Source organism: Pinus tabuliformis, chromosome 2_1, assembly GCF_031772625.1.
Source record: "Pinus tabuliformis cultivar Carrire ecotype Pingquan chromosome 2_1, CPIR1, whole genome shotgun sequence".
Lineage (NCBI taxonomy): Eukaryota > Viridiplantae > Streptophyta > Pinopsida > Pinales > Pinaceae > Pinus > Pinus tabuliformis.
This window is the reverse complement of record NC_142299.1, coordinates 319,277,661-319,296,726: the sequence shown is the minus strand read 5'-3', so window position 1 is coordinate 319,296,726 and position 19,066 is coordinate 319,277,661. Positions and strand designations below refer to the sequence as shown.

The window sequence follows — 19,066 nt, the reverse complement described above, 5'->3', positions numbered from 1 at the left end:
TCATGGCTTAACGCTGGAGAGATTGGACTTATAGGACCCTTAGCTGTAGAATAGGAAAAGTACATTTTTTACAGATAAGCTTAGCTGACATTTCTCTTTCTGAGAAAGGGGATCATTTGGCATGGGAGGGTTGCATATATAAGGGACAAATTTCGGTTAAAGAGGTATACAACCTGGTCTCTCTAGTTTGTAGCTCATTGGATGACTTTTTATGGGTTCATAAATCATGGAAATGGGATATCCCACAAAAACTAAAATGTTTTTGTTGGCTGGTTTTACATAACAAAATTCTCACTTGGGAGAATCTCCTTAAAAGAGGTTTTGTGGGACTTGGGAGATGTGTTATTTGCATGTTAGATATTGAGGATGCGGGGCATCTATTTCTCACAAGCTCCTTCATGATTTCGGTTTGGTATAGGGTTATACATATACTCAATATTGTTGCAGTTTGGGATACGAGTTCGATTGAGGAATGTCTCACACACTGGTTTGAAGATTACAAGGTATACAATGCTTTGCCCTTTTATATTTTTTGGGGAATATGGAGAAGTCGAAATTCAAAGATTTTTGAACATATTGAGGTAGATGTGAAAGGCACAGTTTTGAAGATTGTATCTTTTTTTGAGGACATTGGCCCTAGAAAGAAGATCATGGCTAAGAGATCTGTCCAATATAAGGAGGTGTGGCTTAGTTTCCCTGTCGGATTTTTTGACGAGGCATCTTCACATAGGATTTGTGGTTGCAATGCTTATATTGCCTTGTGGCTTAGTAGGTATTACCATTTCTAGTGGGTTACTGACATGGGTACTAACATCCGTGCCAAAATTATAGCTCTTCGGGGAGTCCTCATTAGCGCCAAATGGCTTAGTATTGATGAGATTGATGTGTTTGGTGATTCAAAAGGAATCATTGATTGGGTTTTGGGGCTTTCTCATTTTGATTCGCCTTCTCTCTCCAATTGGATGCAACGTATTAGAACATTGGAGCGGACTTTTCAGAGATTATCTTTCGCCCATATATACATGGAACAAAACCTGGTTGCAGATTATCTGTCCAAGGAAGGATGTTCTACATCGACAGGGGAGATCAAATTCTCTGCTTTTGACTATAAAATTGAACAAAATTTGAGGAGTATTAAAATACTATAGATAACATAGAGATAGATCCCACTAGTTTTTTTTTTGGCTTATTGTTTTGTTTTTTTGGCTGGTACATAGACCAATGCTGGTATGTTTTGAAAGAAAAAAATGATACATTATTGTTATAAAAATAATGTAATAATGATAGATAACCATTTATATTACAAAGATATATATGAAAAAAGAGGGACAATTAAGCAGATTTAATGTTAACATAAAACTTTTATGAAAGATAATGTAAGTGGGGATATGTCAGATGATCATAGATACTATCAAGTAACTGCGTTTTATAATAAATGCATGTTGTTTTTGTCCTATATGTAATTGGATGGTTTTCATAATTCACAATCACTTTTTGTTTTATAGCGATTGTGAATTATGAAAACCATATAATTACCACCGTCATCTAACTTCACTCAATTGAAATTATCTTCACAAAGTATAAGGTGGAGATTAAGGAGGGGATGAAGAATTGAAATATGAAGAAAGCAGGGGCGGCAGAATCAGACTGAGACTCACAAACATGGCTGGGTTGTCGCAAACGGTTCTTAATTCGTTCCATGACGTTCCCAGGTCTGGATCTCTGGCACACTGCCGTAGCTGCCTCCCCAAATTATCTTCTCCATTCCACGTCAAGACGACATGCGTTCTCCGTGGAATCGTCTGGAGAGAACTCTCATTGCGAGCGGTTTCAGAGAAATTCAGGAATTCGACGTGGCGCCCAAAGATTCGGACACGATGTTCCATGGATGACGTGGAGGACTCGTCATCATCACCCCTTGGCGGGACTGGGTCGGCCCTAGAAGAAAGGCCCGGTAAGTAATCGGTGGTCTCCTTTCCTATCGGAGTCAGGCATTTAATCTCAGAAGAACAAGTTTTCTCCAAAAAAGTCATAAATTCGGTGAAGTTTCCAAAAACTGCTGCCAGTTTCCAGCAATTATTCAATTTTTTTTGGTTATGTTCTAAATGAAAAAAAGGGACCTACACTAACAATATAAGTGCACCCTAACTCTAATATGTAAAATAAAAGCCAGTTGAAGTGGAAATCAACCCTGTTCCAGTGTCTAGATTTTTTAAAACGTAGTAGCACATCAACGAATAGAAGAAAAATATAGAAGGCTTTCAAGAGAGATTTTGCTTGAAATTCTTTGATCACGGAAGCCGTTTCCCAGTGTTACCCAATTTTGTGTGGTTTCCTTGGTAGACTACCTAATGTTTCTAGAAACGCGTTTCCTGTCTCTGTGGTTTCTCATTTCTTGTACCCAACACTGGGGTGACACACATGTTTCTATTCCTATGAGACCTAGCTGGTAGCTAGTTTATATGACCTCTTCTCTCTGCAATATTGAAAATCAAATTTAATGACACATTTGATAAAAGATGTTATGTTTCGAAAATTTCTTTTTTTTTTCGGTGCTTGAACAACCCAGTTATGAGGTGTCTTATATATATGTGTGTGTGAGAAAATTTCTAGGGAAATCCAAGGATGCTTTCCTACATTCATTGAATGTCATCTCTTATATATCCATTGGCATAAAGTGATGCATATACTTAGAGGGATTCAAACAAATGCTGCTGACAACTAATTAACTAATTAAGTTAACCCGTTGGGTCCCCCCCCACACACACATATGAAATAATCTCGCATTAATTGAATCAATCCTGACTAATCTTGATGCAATCGACGTAGTGAATATTTGGAAATAATCCAATTATTTCATTTAACACTAATCCTGATGATTTCATCTATGATTTAGCACTACAAGCTGACCAAAATTGACTGGTTTTTCCCAATTATGTTCCGATTATTGCTGATTTAATATGTTTGGGATTCTCAGCAATTATTATGGATTTCATCTATGATATAAACAATTAGACTTACAATCTATTGTTATAACTTCTGTGCAACTACTTGCATTGGTTTTGAAAAGATAGTCAGCTTTATAAGCCCGTAACCATTAGGATTGGCTACGGAGGTTATCCCAATTATTTTTTTGTGTGTATTTTTATTTTGTTAAAATGGTTTTCATCTTACTTTGGCAACGATGAGGTCTGATGTGCAATTGACCTTGAGATGTGGTCTAACGTTATCTTTTTGATCATGTAAAGTGAACACTAGCTTCGATGGAGTAGGAACACACTCTCAACATTCAATGGAGTAGCAACATACTCTCAACATTCTAGTAAGAAAATAATTGGGATAACCTCCGTAGCCAATCCTAATGGTTACGGGCTTATAAAGCTGACTATCTTTTCAAAACCAATGCAAGTAGTTTCTTGTGTGTTTTTTTTATTTTGTTAAAATGAGTTTCATCTTACTTTGGCAACGTTGAGGTCTGATGTGCAATTGACCTTGAGATGTGGTCTAACGTTATCTTTTTGATCATGTAAAAGTGAACACTAGCTTCGATGGAGTAGGAACACACTCTCAACATTCAATGGAGTAGCAACATACTCTCAACATTCTAGTAAGAAAAAAATAAGAGAGTTTGGTTATGCATAGCCAACCATAAAGTCTACTATTAAGTCTCTTCTCTGACATAAATCGAAGAGAGATCATGGTGGGAATGATTCTAGAAGAAGCTAGAGATCAACTAAGTCCATGATTGGGGGAGTAGCATTGAAGAGAACTTCAACACTAGACTAGTGATGGACAATAAACCATTGTTAACAGAATTGGACTAGCGATCGAATTGGTTGACCCCAAAATTGGGAGGTGGAAAAAAAACCAGATCAAAAACTGATCAATCAAAAAAATATATAAATATTCATGTTCATCCATATGAATCCAAACTATTATACACAACTATGCAAAGTTTCTCATATATATAGCAAAGGTGCATGTAACCAAGATAGCAGTGAGTGCAATCCATATTTGAACCAAAAATACATCCACAAAGAGGCTCTATGATGCAGGAGCATGAGGCTTGAAGACAAAAGACTTTGAATTTTATTCCAAAAATAACAAAAAAGTTTACAAGCAAAGGAGTGGGATCCTTTAGCTGTCACTTTACAAAGCTTTCTAGATAGGATTTGAGCTAGAATTCAGGGATTTTAATTATCTTGTAATTAATTCAAGTATTTAGGCTTAGTTGAGATTCTTGAGGAGAATATCATGCAGATTAGATATTATCTAGGATTAGGCAGATTCGATCCATTGATTTAGGATTTGATTGTTGTATGTACAGGTATTTATGTAAGTTTTGAATTAGTAGAATGGGATTTTGGCTAAAGAGGATTGGAATGTAAAATTTGGAATCTCTCTGTATCTCTGTGAATATTGTGCATGGATGGTCAAATCTCGGAGGTCTCTTAAATTTCCTTCGAAATAGTTCTGAAGTTATTTGATTTCAAAATTGAATCTATAGGGTTGAATTCACATGAACCTTGTGTTGTTATTTCTTGAATTTTTCAATTACAGTGAACCGTTAATAGCCTGGATATGTTTCAAGATCACAAAATATAATTTAGAGACAGACTAAACTTGGTGGAACGAAGAAATCTGACAAATTTGTGAGAGACCTAGAAGGAGAGCGAAAACCGTCGGATCGGCCAGATCGATGGAAGAGGAATGGCGGAGATTAAAACCACGTGCAGAATAGAAGAGCAGTCTTTGTAGGTGTAAGCAGTATCTTGCGCGGTCTCAAAGTGGTAAATGATATTTTGTAAATTCTGGGATTAACCTGAGGGGTTGACACGTAGCACGAGAAAACCACTTTTCTCGCACACTCTCGACTTGTTATGCATCGTGCAAGAATTCACGCGAGATTATGCGATAGTCGTTGGATCAAGCGGGATTGATCGATGGTGGAGATCGGCCAAGCTAGTTGGTGAGCGGGTGACATGATAGCCGTTCGATTAGATGGGTCAGATCTGACGGTGATTGCGTCGGAAGATGCACGTGAATTAATTTAAATTTCGGACGCGATAAGGTTATGAATTGAGATTTTAATTCCTTTTGGTTCCGTGGAAAATTTGAAGTTTTGCCATATACCGTGTAAATTAAATAGTTCTGCTATTTTAGTAGAATAGCTAAATTTGGAGGTTGATAATTAATACTCCAAAGGAAACCCAAGAAGAAGTTCCACCCAAACTTGAAGCAATAGTTTCTCGTTTTGAACGATTATCCTTAACACCTACAACCAGCCCACCACTCTAGATGGCCTCTATAGTCCAAAAGAATTCATGTTACAACAAATACCTACATATCATCAAAATCATTGCATATTGGGATCCTCTCTCCAAGCAAAATAAGTAGAAAAGCTTAACGTGTCAAGTCAAGATTTTGTTAGTGATAGGTACAATTCTAGTAGGGTCATGACAAAGGAGTTCAATAATCAATGCCACCAGTATCGAGGTAATAGAGGGTTTGGTGTTCTTGATTAAATGCTAGTTCCATACCCTCATACATGATACAATCTAATGGAAACGTTGAAGTCACCCAAATCTTGAAATCTTGAAAATTGTTAAGTTTGTTGGATTTTGAGTGAGATCTAAAATTCTACTTTCTCCATATGAAATCCATTGAGGTTGTTGACAGATTAAGGGTAAATCCGATGTGGTAGTGGCAGCCGATATGGAAGCTCGTATGCTCAACCAAGACAAGATTGTTCCTTTGGTGCTTAATTAAAAATAAAGTGCCAGCTTGGGACAACTTGTAAAAGAGACACAAAGAAGGCCCTAGCTGGTGCGTCCTTGGCAAAAATGCGGAGGGGCCCGTCTCACACTTATTCTTACTTTGCCCATTCTCTTTGAATATTTGGGTTAAAACCAAATAGCTGTTGGGATGTAATATGGATTAGAGAGGCAACAATTTCATTGAGGCATGGAAGTCTTGGTGGAATTCGCCAATTGATGATGTTCTTAGAAAAATTCCACCCCTCATTTGTTGGTTGATCTGGCTAGCTAGGAACAAAGCTATGTTCAAGGATACTCCATCGGCTCCGAGACTCATTGTTGCTGAAATAGGAGTGATTTATTTTGCCTTGCCTTTGAAGGAATCTCACCATGCGCCTCACATTATCTCAGAAGAAGAGATCAATTGACAAATCCCCTCGTCATATTTTGATGGAGCATCATCTGAGGATGGCATCTGTTGGGGGGGGATCTCATTCTTTTCTTTAATGATGAACATTTTCTGAAATAAAAAATTGGTTTGGACAAGGGTTCCAACAATTATGCAAAACTACTATCTTTAAATCTTTTTATGTGTTGGGCTCTGGAATATGATTGTCTTTCTCTCCAAGCTTTCGAGGACTCCTTAATGGTTATCAACTGGTTTAATGACAACCACCCACTGCTTCCAATGCTTGAAGAGATATTTCAGTTAAAACACGCTTTTGATTTCATCTCTTGCTGCCACATCTACAGAGAAAGGAACTCTGAAGTGGATCTTTTGTCCAAACAAGGCTTTAGACAACATATGGGCATTTAGTAATGTTAAATTTCATTTATTTTTCATTTTCGTCCTTCTACTTTAAGAATTTAACATTACCGTTAATTACATAACATTATTAGGGCCTTAGTGTTGAACAAATTGCTTCCCCACTTATCAATTATTGTTTTCAAGTAGAATTCGGGGCGGGATGCCCAACCCCTTTTGGGGGGGGGATCCCACAAGCACCCCTTTGGGGAAACTTTTTCCCCTGCATCTCCCTAACTTTCCCCAAAAGGGGGATGTGGGGAAATGTTTCCCCAGGTGTCTCCCCATCTCAGGTGCGTGGGAAATGTGGGGTGTGCACACCCCACCTTTGGGAACATGTCCTCGTGGAACACTTGGTGATACTATGATGATGATATTATGATTGCCAAACTCATGAAATATTAAAATGACAAAAGTGTATAATGATTCTCCAATGGGACCTTAGCCTTGCGATCCTCACTAGAAACTTGTAGAACATGTTTACACATATACATCATGGGTCTCTTCATACAATGGTCACACGGCTTGACATCCAAGAAAAACACCCACACACAAACAATATTTACATATCAAATTATGTACAATGGAGTGGTAAAAAGTGAGGTATTATTGCTAGTCTTGAGCAAATCATGGAAGTATATTTAGATGGATTTCCTCAAAGAATAACTAAAAACTAGTACAAGCAATGAATCCCTCATGGTAGTAGTGGATTTTTCCAATAACAATGATCGTCATGATACCTTGCAATAAGAAAGTTACAATACATAAATTAGCTTAGTGATTCTTTAACAAAGTTTGGGTGCTTTTGGGTTACTATCATTTGTTACTTTTTTATCGTGAATCGTGATAATATATTATTAAGTTATTTCTAGTAGGCATTATGTAATGTTCTAGGGTATTTTCACCCTTAGGGTTCTACTGCAACTAGTTTTTTCTCCACCAATTAAATTATGCAACAACACTGAACATTCATCAATTCTTATAACAATCAGTTGCATGCACAATATAAAGACTGTCACAATAACATGATTCTCACAAAACCATAATAAACTAGGGCTGATTACTTAATGAATAGTATGATTATCCAATTCCACTTGATCCAACAGTATAGTCTTAATTTACATAACAATAAATCCAGTGAACAACAACAATAACAACTCTACTCTACAGTCTCCTTCTATGAACTCATAGACTGCTTGATTTAAGCTTAGTGGTGTTTTGCCTCAGATTAGTCAACTGATGATTGGTTTTTGATGTGCTATGCTCATAAATACACTAGGGAAACACGCTGCCACCCAATTGGAAATGGGACAGCCAACTGACCTGGAACTATAGTGCACAAATGAGCATAGGTCCCCGAACTAGATACCCTTGTTTGGAACATTATTCATGACTATCCTGCTGCCTCATGAGAGAAGACCAAACTCTGAATGCGACCAAATTGCTTCAGATTGGTCTCAAATCCTGCGGCTCTGTGGCTGTGGCCATGTATCAAAAACCTTAGGTGGGCCGAGTCTCTTGAACAGAATGGACCCCAAATCACTGTCTTAGAAACCACTGAAACTATCCTAGAACTGTCACCAAATCTCCCTTAGAGATGCCACCGAGTTTTGTCTCAGAGATGCTATCGAATTTTGCCTCAGATTGCCACCCAATTGCCTCAGGAAAAGCTAGCGAGTTACTTCAGATTGCCAATGAATTGCCTTAGGTTTCCCTTCAACAAGACCTAGGTCAGATTCCCTTAGCTGAACAAAAAGCGTCGCAATGAGCCAAAACAAATGAATATTTCTCCAAGAGATGTTGTACCAGAACGGAGTAAAATTTTTAATTCTAAAACCAAACCAGACTACTCCAATGACTCATGCCAGAACAAGAAGAAGGGTGTCTAGGTAGGGTGGGATCAACTCCACCGAAACTAGACAGATGATTAAGGAGAAGGGGTCCTAAATCCTCAGAGCCTCAGCTCAAGAAAACAGAGATATCAAGCTCAAATTGATGATCCTAAATGACTCCAACTCCCCTTTATTTATAGATTTCTCCATGGGTTTCATCCAATGTGAGGGGTTGCAAGTGTAACACCCAAATTTGGGGTTTTTGCCCCAACCGACCCAAAATCTACCCAATGTTGACCCAAACATTGGATAATTTGGGTTTCCCCCCTTTATCAAGACTATAGCCTATGGGGTTGGATAAGCTATTTCGTCCTCCTGTGGGCAATTAATTCATTGGGGACATTACACATTGTGGGGATTTGTGGACACTAAATTGAAGAGTGCTGCCTATATCCTTTGTCCGACAAACAAAGTGGTCTTATACATCAATTTGGTGTCTGGCTAGGCCATGAGCTTAAATTAAATTATTATTTTTATTATGTATTAGATGGAAAAATTGAGATAGGAAATTGCACAATGGTTCAGTTATTGTGAATTTCTAACCATAAACACCTAAAAACTTGGGATACCAATATCTTGTATGTGCAATGTAGTTATAATTGTAAAATGTGCAATACATAGATACCTCACCATTTGAATTCTACCTTGGATTCTTGCCCAAGGATCCTTTAGCTATCTTGGTTCCCATTCATAATGCAATGACGACAAAAGAGGTTGTTGTACATGGGCACGTTGTCAGGTTCATTGACCACATCCAAAAATACATGATAAAGTTTAGGAAGCTTTGTGGAAGTGTCAATAGAAACACAAGGACAAGCATGAACAACACTTTAAAAATCAATAGTTTCACATTGGAGATAGGGGGTGGGTGCATCTTTAGAGGTAGTGCTTCAAGGAGAAAGACAAGACGCTCAAATTGCTTAGGTGGTCCATACATAATCTGTTGGAAAATTAATGTAAATAGACTAGGCTCTGATTCTTCTTTCTTGATAATTACTTGTGAGTATTGTTGGCTTCTTTTATTTCTTTATTATCTTATCTTTCATCAAGCAATTACCATATTATGTTTGTATGAAGATCACAAAACAAGAGACACAAGATGTAGGCACTATGCCAGGGCAAAACCCCCCTCGAGGGGAAAACCCAGTGAAAATTTTCTTCCTTTCAATAGTATTTTTTGAGACTCTTCACCCTAGACAAAGACCAAACCTTCCCTCCACACCAAGTTAGCCTCCCAGATCTTCGACCTCTCTTCCAACAACTTCGACTATGTAGCAGCTTCCAGCATCGACGAAACTTGGAAGACTTCAATCTCCCAAACTAGGGCACAAAACAAAGAGAGAGAGGCACCAAAAGTTCGATTTTCTTCTTCTCCTTAGACTTCACCCAATTCGCACTTCCTTTAGCTTTTTTTGACCCACTTCGCACTTCTCCAACTTCCTTAGATATCGAACTAGCTTGAGATTAGATGCTCTTAATGAATTCGACTTGCTTCTATTTATAAGCTTCAAGGGAGATTGAATAGGTCTCCTTAGGTCGACTTGATCTCTTCTAGGCTGACTTGGTGTGGAGGATACACAAATCATATTTGACTCAATACTAAACCTTTTTACATGATTCAAAAGCCCAAGAAGGGTCTCTTTGAAGATACAATGACCCTATAAACTCAATATTAATCCTAGGAGTCCACAATGGGGACTTTGACTAATATAATGATGACCCAAGCGTGAAACCAATGCTTTAATAAGTCATTGTTACAATAATAAAAATTATTTTCTTTATTCTTTTGATAAGTACATTTCATGATGACTCAAATACATTAAATGAAGACCGAACCTAGTTACATTTTTCAACACTCCCTCTTAACTAGGGAGGTATTCATAATATACAAATACAATGGAAGATCTCAAACTATATGAACAATGAAGAACTTTAGGCACCGCAATGCCATGGACTAGATTCTTGACCAGGGCAATCTATCCATTGGTCTCTCATCAATTTAGGCACCGCAATGCCATGGACTAGATTCTTGACCAGGGCAATCTATCCATTGGTCTCTCAACAATTTAGGCATTGCAATGCCATGGACTAGATTCTTGACCAAGGCAATCTATCCAGGTGGGACTAAGATGGACTCAAGCTTTCAGCCTCTCTAGGTACCATCAAGCTTACTTGCTAACCATCAACCCAGAAATCTAGGTGCGTGTCAGAGCTCAATGACCAATGCCACCTTTCCAACAAATGTCCTCCCAGGCAATGCTTCACTCGCAAAGCCTCAACAAATCTCTTCCACATTCTTATCATCAATACAATCAACAATATCTACCAAACCAAGCAGGTTCCTTAGATATTCAAACTTCTTATTAGGAAGAGCCTTTGTTAGTATGTCTGCTACCTATTCATCTGTTGAGACATACTCCAACTTCACGATCCCATCCTGTACCAAGTTCCTAATAAAGTGGAACTTATTGTTGATATGTTTCGTCCTAGCATGAAACACGAGATCTCTAGACATTTTGATACAACTTTGATTATCACAATTAATCACAGTAGGACCTAGAGACTTTTCGAACAAATATGTCAGAAGCTTCCTTAACCAAACAACCTCCTTTCCTACTTCACATGTAGCCACATATTCTGCCTCAGCACTACTTAAAGCAACGGGATCTTGCTTCCTACTCATCCATGAGATCATAACAACTCCCAGACTAAAACATCCTCCGGTAGTGCTCCTTCCATCGGTCTCACTGCCACCCTAATCAGAGTCTGTGAAGCCAATTAGCTTGACTTCCTTACTATCATACTTTAGGCAGTGATGTATAGTGCCACGAAGATACTTCAATATATGTTTGGCAGCTATCCAGTGATCATGACGAGGCTCCAACTGAAATTGACTAAGAATGTTTATTGCAAAACATATATCTGGCCTAGTATTTACCAGATACATTAGGGAACCCACCAACTGTCGATAGGAGGTAGGATCCATGAGACTAGAGTCAGAGCCCCTCAACTTCTTGAGATTGGTGATCATAGGAGTAGTCATCAGCTTGGAATCCATCATCCTGAATTTCTGCAACAACTTGATGATGTACTTTCCTTGCCCCAAATATATCTCCCCAGGTCTCTGCCATACTTCTAGACCCAGGTAATAGTGCATCAGTCCTAGATCCTTCATTTCAAATTCAACTGCCAACATCTTCTTGCATTCTTGAATTCTTTGCTTTACACCTGTGATGAATATAACATCCACATATAGTAGAATAATGACGGGCTCATTATTCACGACCTTGATGTAGAGATTCAGATCAATAGAACTGATCACAAACCCAATTCTAAGTAGATATGCATCCATCATTGCATACCATGCCCTAGGTTCTTGCTTCAAACCATATAGAGCCTTTTTAAATCTGCAAACATGAGAGTCCCTGCTATTAACTTCAAAGCCTTCAGGTTGTTCGATATACACTTCCTCATCAATGGTCCGATTCAGAAATGCGGTCTTCACATCCATTTGATGGATATTCCAACCCATTGTAGCAACCAATGAAACCAAAGATCTAATGGTAGTGTACCTTGCTATGGGTGCAAAGGTTTCTTCATAATCAATGCCTTCCTTTTGAGAGAAACCCCTTGCAATGAATCTTGCTTTGTACTTGTCTATACTTCCATCAACAACATGTTTGATCTTATAGATCCATCTAGATGTGATAATCGATTTGTCACTAGGTCTAGGAACGATTTCTCAAACCCCATTCTTCATGAGGGATTGATATTTTTCCTGCATGCTTTCTTCCATACCTCTTGATGTGCAACTTCCTTGATGGTAGATGGTTCGACTTCAATCAACTTCGTCATATATGCAGCATGACCAAAATATCTCTTCGGACTCTTACTTTCCTTGAAGGTTCCTTTCGCAGCTTCATGTCCTTCAACATATTTTAATGTAGCTTTTTTAACCAATTTGGTCTTTTCCTTGTGGTTGGAATGACCATCGATTGAATAGGCTCACTTGGTCCTCCTTCTTCTTCTTCAAACATGGGAACTTCATCGCCATCAGAATTAATAGAAATATCCTTTGATTTCTTGTATGCTTGATTTTCATCGAATATGACATCCCTCCTTACTTCAATGTGTCTTCCTTCCTTCATGTAGATTCTATATGCTTTTGAGGAGAGACTATATCCAATGAATATTCCCTTGATACTTGTAGAGTCCAACTTCTTTTGCTTGTCCTTTGGAACATGGATATATGTTGGACTTCCAAGGATTCAGAGGTGATCCACGCTCGGTTTCTTTCTTGTGAATACTTCTTCAGGTGTAGTATTATCAAGACTCTTATGAGGACTTCTATTTTGAATGTATACGACTGTCATTGTTGCTTCTCCCCATAAGAATTTTTGTAGGTCTTGATCAAGGAACATAGTTCGAATGCCTTCTTTAATTGACCTATTCTTTCTTTCGGCCAATCCATTTTGTTCGGGATTATAGGGAACAATGAGCTCCCTCTTGATACCTGCTTCCTTACAATATGCAATCAATTCCTTCGAAGTGTATTCCGCACCCTTGTCAGAACTTAGAGTTTTTATCCTTTTTTCGGTTAGGGTTTCCACTTCTGACCTAAACTCTTTGAACTTATCAAATACTTCATCTTTTGATTTGAGAAGTTAGAGCCATGTCTTTCTAAAATGGTCATCAATGAATGTCACATATTAGAGATGACCTCCAAGTGATTTGTCAGACATGGGTCTACACACATCAAAATGGATGAGGTCTAATATCTCTTTAGACCAGTGTGGAAAGAGTCCTGAAAAAATTGGGATTTATTCCTAAAAATGCGATTTTTTCAGCGAAAGGATTAAATCGGCCGATTTTTTGGCGATTTTTTCATAAACGAAAAAATCGTGATTTTATCGAAATACTCCCGATTAAATCGCGAGTCGATCGAAAAAATCGGCGTGAAATTTTTTTGGCTGATAAAAAGCCGCAAAGGGTTATTAACTCGGTTTAGTTTTTGCCATTTGGTTTGTGCGTTTTTCATTGCTCGCTGTGGAGAACGAGAACAAGGGTTTGCATTGTGCAAGCGTGGAGAGGAGCCGGATTGATAGCATTGCTGCATTTGCCAAGGTCGACCGTTGAACAATCTGCCGTTGAATAACTGTTCCAACTTCCAGTTCAACATTGCCGGTAGCGTACGCCGTAGATCCAATGTTAAATAATATAAATAAATCCTTTCCTGTTTAATATTTATTGATTTTAATTTCTCAATTTTGTGGGTTTGAAACTTTGAAAATTTTCGTTGGAAACTTAAGTATTTCTGAAAGAGCCTGTGGTCTCACGGTTCACCAAAAAATTTACCTCAGGTCTGCAAAATGAAACCCGATGAGAAATAAGTTAATAACTAATAAATTAATAATTAATTCCTTGGGATTCTGGTTAGAATCGTTAGATGACTAGCTGTTTGAAGCTACAGTGAGTAGGCAATTACATTAATGCATGTTATAATTACTAATTAGTTGATGCTCGTCATGAGTAACATGTTACTCTTAGTTTGTTGACATCATAATTAACTTATTAAGTATCAAATGATTAGCTAATTCACACCATACATAAGTAGTCAATTACAAAAATTTACTTTCTAAGTTTCTACATACCTAGGTTGGCTCATAATAGTAGTGTTTATCTGTTTAATTAGACAGAACTGATCATGGCAGTTAAATAACCAGTTTTGAACCCACAACTAATTGAAAAAGTACTAGAAGCCTGAAATGGAAGTATTTAAAAAAAAAACAGTTGGATTATTGTCAATGGGTTCATAGTTCAGTGGTGAAGATAGTGGCATGTCAAAGTTAATAACCTCAAAAAAAATTGCAAAAAAAACATTACACTTAAAACCCTTGAAAGAAAATTCAATTAGGAGCAGAGGGTAGCCTTAGAAGGCTTGTGGCTTCGTAGAGAGACTAGGAAAGGTCTGCAGCCCTCAAAAATTCCCAAAAAAAATTGATAACTTAGGCCACAAAGGAGGAGGAGGGCTTGCCCTTCAAAAAATTAATTTGTTTCTCTTCTTATGAGGCCATATCCACTTGTAAAAACTTGTTTAAGAGATCTACGCCCTACCCTTCAAATCTGCAAGCAAACAATGAAGTAAAATCCCAAATATATATTCACAAAATAAATAAAAAATATATACACAAGGGCTGAAAATTGAAATCACAGTGACAGTACCACTTTCATGCATTCTTTCCATTCAAAGAAAATGCGAAAACAGTGAAGTAAAATCCCAAATATATATTCACAAAATAAATGAAAAATATATACACAAGGGCTGAAAATTGAAATCACAGTGACAGTACCACTTTCTTTGCATTCTTTTCATTGCTACTATTTTAATTTTTGATGGATCATTGCTAATTGAATTTGTTTCAATTTTTTTTGTGCCTAGGTTTAAACTTTAAATTCAAACTCAAAGTTTAAAACAAAATGCCAAGGATTTTGGATTCTATGTGGGAGTTTGGTGAGCCTGATGCTACACCCGAAACTGGGGGAGTCAATAGAATGTATTTGACTTGCAAGTTGTGTGGCAAACATATGTCAGGAGGCATCAACAGATTAAAATTCCATTTGGGGCAAATTCCGGGGCAAAATGTTGAACTTTGCACAAAACCAAGTCCAGAAATCATCCGACGGGCCATTCAATCATTGATGGATAAAGAGGAACGAAAAGACACCAGGGCAACACTAAGAAACCAACTTGTAGGGGGCTCAAGAGTGGGGGGAATTGAGAGTGGCAGTGCTTCTACAGCAGCATCACCTTCCTCACCCATGTGTACTCATCTTTCTATCTCATCTTTTTTTGTTCCTAGAACAACAGCTGGTTCACAACTTGGGATCAAATCATCAATGAAAAAAAGGAAAAGGCAGAAGCTGACAAGTTGGTTAGTAGGTGTCTTCTATGGAGTGATGTTCCTTTCAACATTGCCAAGACAAACCCATTCTACCAGCCTATGTTTGATGCTGTCGTTGTCGTTGGCTCGAGGTACAAAGCCCCCACCTTTGCAGAATTGAGAGGGCCTCTTCTTCAAGATGAAAAGACTGAATGCACTACTAGATTGGCAGAGTTTAGGGCATCATGGGAGCACACTGGATGCACAGTCATGTCAAATGGTTGGACTGACCAGAAGGGTAGGACCCTTCTTAACTTCTTGGTTAGTTGTCCCAAGGAGACAATGTTTATGAAATCTGTTGATGCATCTGCACACATTAAAGATGCACGTACATTATGTGAGTTGTTGGACCTCTTTATTCAGGAAGTAGGCCCAAGCAATGTTGTCCAAGTCATAACGGACAACGCTGCAAATTATGTTGCAGCTGGCAAGATGCTTATGGAGAGGTATCCTAACTTGTTTTGGACACCTTGTGCTGCTCATTGCATTGACTTGATGTTGGAGGATATAGGTAAAATTCCTACTGTGAGGGATATTGTTGAATCATCCAAGAGCATAACAAAATTTATATATAATCATTCATCTGTGCTTAGCTTGATGAGAAAATTCACCAACAACAAAGAGTTGGTGCGGCCTGCCATTACACGATTTGCCACTACTTTCATATCTCTTCAGTCTATGTTGAATTCTGTGTGGGAGGTGAAGAGCATGTTTCTCTCAGCGGATTGGCGTTCTTTAGCTATTAGCCGCAAACCGGAGGGAGAGGGCATATGCAGACTAGTTTCATATGATCAGAGCTTTTGGGCAGGAGTAGAGGAGGTGTGTGCCATTTCAGAACCTTTGGTAAAGGTTCTTCGATTGGTTGATGGAGAGAAGCCCGCAATGGGCTACTTGTATGAGGCCATGGATAGGGCCAAAGAAGCCATCCGTGCTTATTATGCAGATAAGGGAGACGAGGGGTTAGAGAAACAACAGGTCATATGGAGAGTGATTGATCAGCGATGGAACAATACCCTCCATCGCCCCATTCATGCTGCAGGTGTCTACCTCAACCCTGCATTTTCTTATGCTTGTGGTTTCAGATTTGATGCCGAGGTGATGGCTGGATTCTTCAGTTGTGTCGAGAGGATGGTGTCATCTGAGCAAGAACGTGAGGAGATTTCTAAAGAAATGGAGGTCTATAGGATGGGAGGTGGCACATTTGGTTTTAACATGGCTATTAAGAATAGGACGACCAAAATGCCAGGTAAGCTTCAGTTTGTTTCAAACTTTCAAGTTTAGAATTTCAATGTTTTTTTTTTATGTTTCTCATTTTTCTTTTAACTTGTAGATGCTTGGTGGACAAGCTATGGTGCTAGAGTACCCCATCTCCAAAAGCTTGCCATTCGAGTGCTCAGCCAAACATGCAGTTCCTTTGGGTGTGAGCGCAACTGGAGTGTATTTGACAAAATACACTCCAAAAAGCGCAACAGGTAAAAACTAAAAAGATTTCAAATTAAATTTTTTGAATTCGTTTGATTAATTTTAATATTTAAATTTTCTAAGTACTAATTTACAATCTATGACCCTAATACAGATTGGAGTCCCAACGCCTCAATGACATGGTCTACGTCTACTACAATCTTCGATTGTGGGTGAGACAGCTTCAGAAACCTACTGATGTGGAAGCCATCTCATTGGACAATATTGATACCACCGCTGCATGGAGAGTCGAGACTGAGAGGCCGATCTTGGACACGATCCCGGATTGGTTAGGTGTGGATCTAGAGGATGTAGCAGTTGCAGAGGAGGGAGAGCCAGAGATAGAGGAGGAGGAGGCGGAGCAACATCAGGGTCAGGAGGCAGTAGCAGAGCTGGATGAGGATGTTGAGGAGGAGGTGACACCATCTAGGGTGGGCAGCAACAGCGGCAGCATAGCACAGAGGCCACCTCTTCCATCGGCTTCTAGAGGACGATTGAGTCCATTTCATTTTGTATCCCCAGGGGCAGGGTCTTCTTCCTCTAGAGGAAAAGGCAAAGCCATTCCCTATTCCCGTAAAAGGGGAAGAGGATCTCAGTGACTGATTAGTGATTACTTGATGACTTTTAGATGACTCATGATGTACATTTATTATATTTTTTGTTGATATTTTGAATCTTGAGAGTTGAGACTCAGACAGGACTCAAAATTCAGGAGTTGATTCACTATTTTGATATGTGATGTAGCACTAGACTTCATATACATATTATATATTAGCTTTCTTTACATGTTTATGTGGAAATGCATTTATTTGATGTTGTGGATACTCTAGATGTTAAAAAAAAATAAAAAATGAATATTTTGTGTTTTTTTTTTTTTAATTTTGCCGACTTTTTCGAAAAACTCCCGACTTTGCTGAGTTTTTCAACTTTTGGACCGTTGCCGAATTAATCCTGACTTCGACTTTTTCCACATTGCTTTAGACCTAGTTTCACTATTCAGAAATGGTTTTCTTATGTGTTTTCCCAAAGAGCATCCCTTGCACACACCTTCATGATCTAACTTCATATTAGGGATACCATGAACCAATTGACTAAGAGAAGGGATGGCCTTATAATGTAGATGACCATACCTCCTATGCCATAGTTCAATGGGACTGATTTCCATATGAACCAAAGCTTGAGGAGGTGGTGTAATTTCTCTATAAAGGCTTCCTTCACGAACTCCAATAACCCTAACTTTATCAATGCTAGAGTCTTTTCCCCAAACCAATACTTTTCCATGAACAAAAACAACTCTTTCCCCTTTATCTTCTAAGCAAAAAATATAAAGCAAATTCTTTTTCAAACCTCAAACATATAGAATGTTGTTGAGATGCAACTTTGATCCATTTTCCAGCTTCAACAATGTTGATCCCAGGCCTCTAACAACATAGCTTTTGTTGTCACCCAATTCCACTGCATGAGAAGATGGCTCCTTTGATAGTGTATGAAGTTGTTTACTTTCTCCTGTCATGTGTCTTGATGCTCCACTATCAATGATCCATGCATTGTCACCATTAAGAGAACTTGTAAGAGCAGTCAATAACCCTCGACTTTTGACCTCGTTGAATAAGTAATGAATGACCTTCTTGATCCAGCTTCCAGCAGTGTTGATACCCATTCTTATGTAGTTCATCAAAGAGGGAGAATCCATGCCAACAAAGTGATCTTCAACTTTTCCTGACCTTAGCTCTGATACCATGTTGGAAAATCAATGTAAATAGATTAGGGTTTGATTCTCCTTTCTTGATAATTACTTGTGAGTATTGTTGGCTTCTTTTACTTATTTATTATCTTATCTTTCATCAAGCAATTACCATATTATGTTTGTATGAAGATCACAAAACAAGAGACACAAGATGTAGGCACTATGCCAGGGCAAAACTCCCCTCGAGGGGAAAACCCAGTCAAAATTTTCTTCCTTTCAATAATATTCTTTGAGACTCTTCACCCTAGACAAAGACCAAACCTTCCCTCCACACCAAGTCAGCCTCCCAGATCTTCGACCTCTCTTCCAGCAACTTCGACTATGTAGCAATTTCCGGCATCAGGCAACTCCCTGCATCAACGAAACTTGGAAGACCTGGACCTCACAAACTAGGGTATGAAACAAAGAGAGAGAGGCACCAAAAGGTCGATTTTCTTCTCCTCCTTAGACTCCACCCAACGCAC

The 19,066-nt window shown here is 38.5% G+C and overlaps 1 protein-coding gene across 1 annotated transcript in view; it reads left to right on the top strand.

Annotated features, from left to right (window-relative positions):
* The first annotated feature begins 1,561 nt into the window (after positions 1-1,561).
* LOC149200135 (sec-independent protein translocase protein TATC, chloroplastic-like) overlaps positions 1,562-19,066 on the top strand; it is a 135,803-nt gene continuing 118,298 nt past the window's right edge. The window contains exon 1 of the mRNA XM_089402601.1: positions 1,562-1,954. Coding sequence (XP_089258727.1) covers positions 1,663-1,954 — 292 coding nt within the window. The 5' untranslated portion in view covers positions 1,562-1,662. The remainder of the gene's footprint in view (positions 1,955-19,066) is intronic.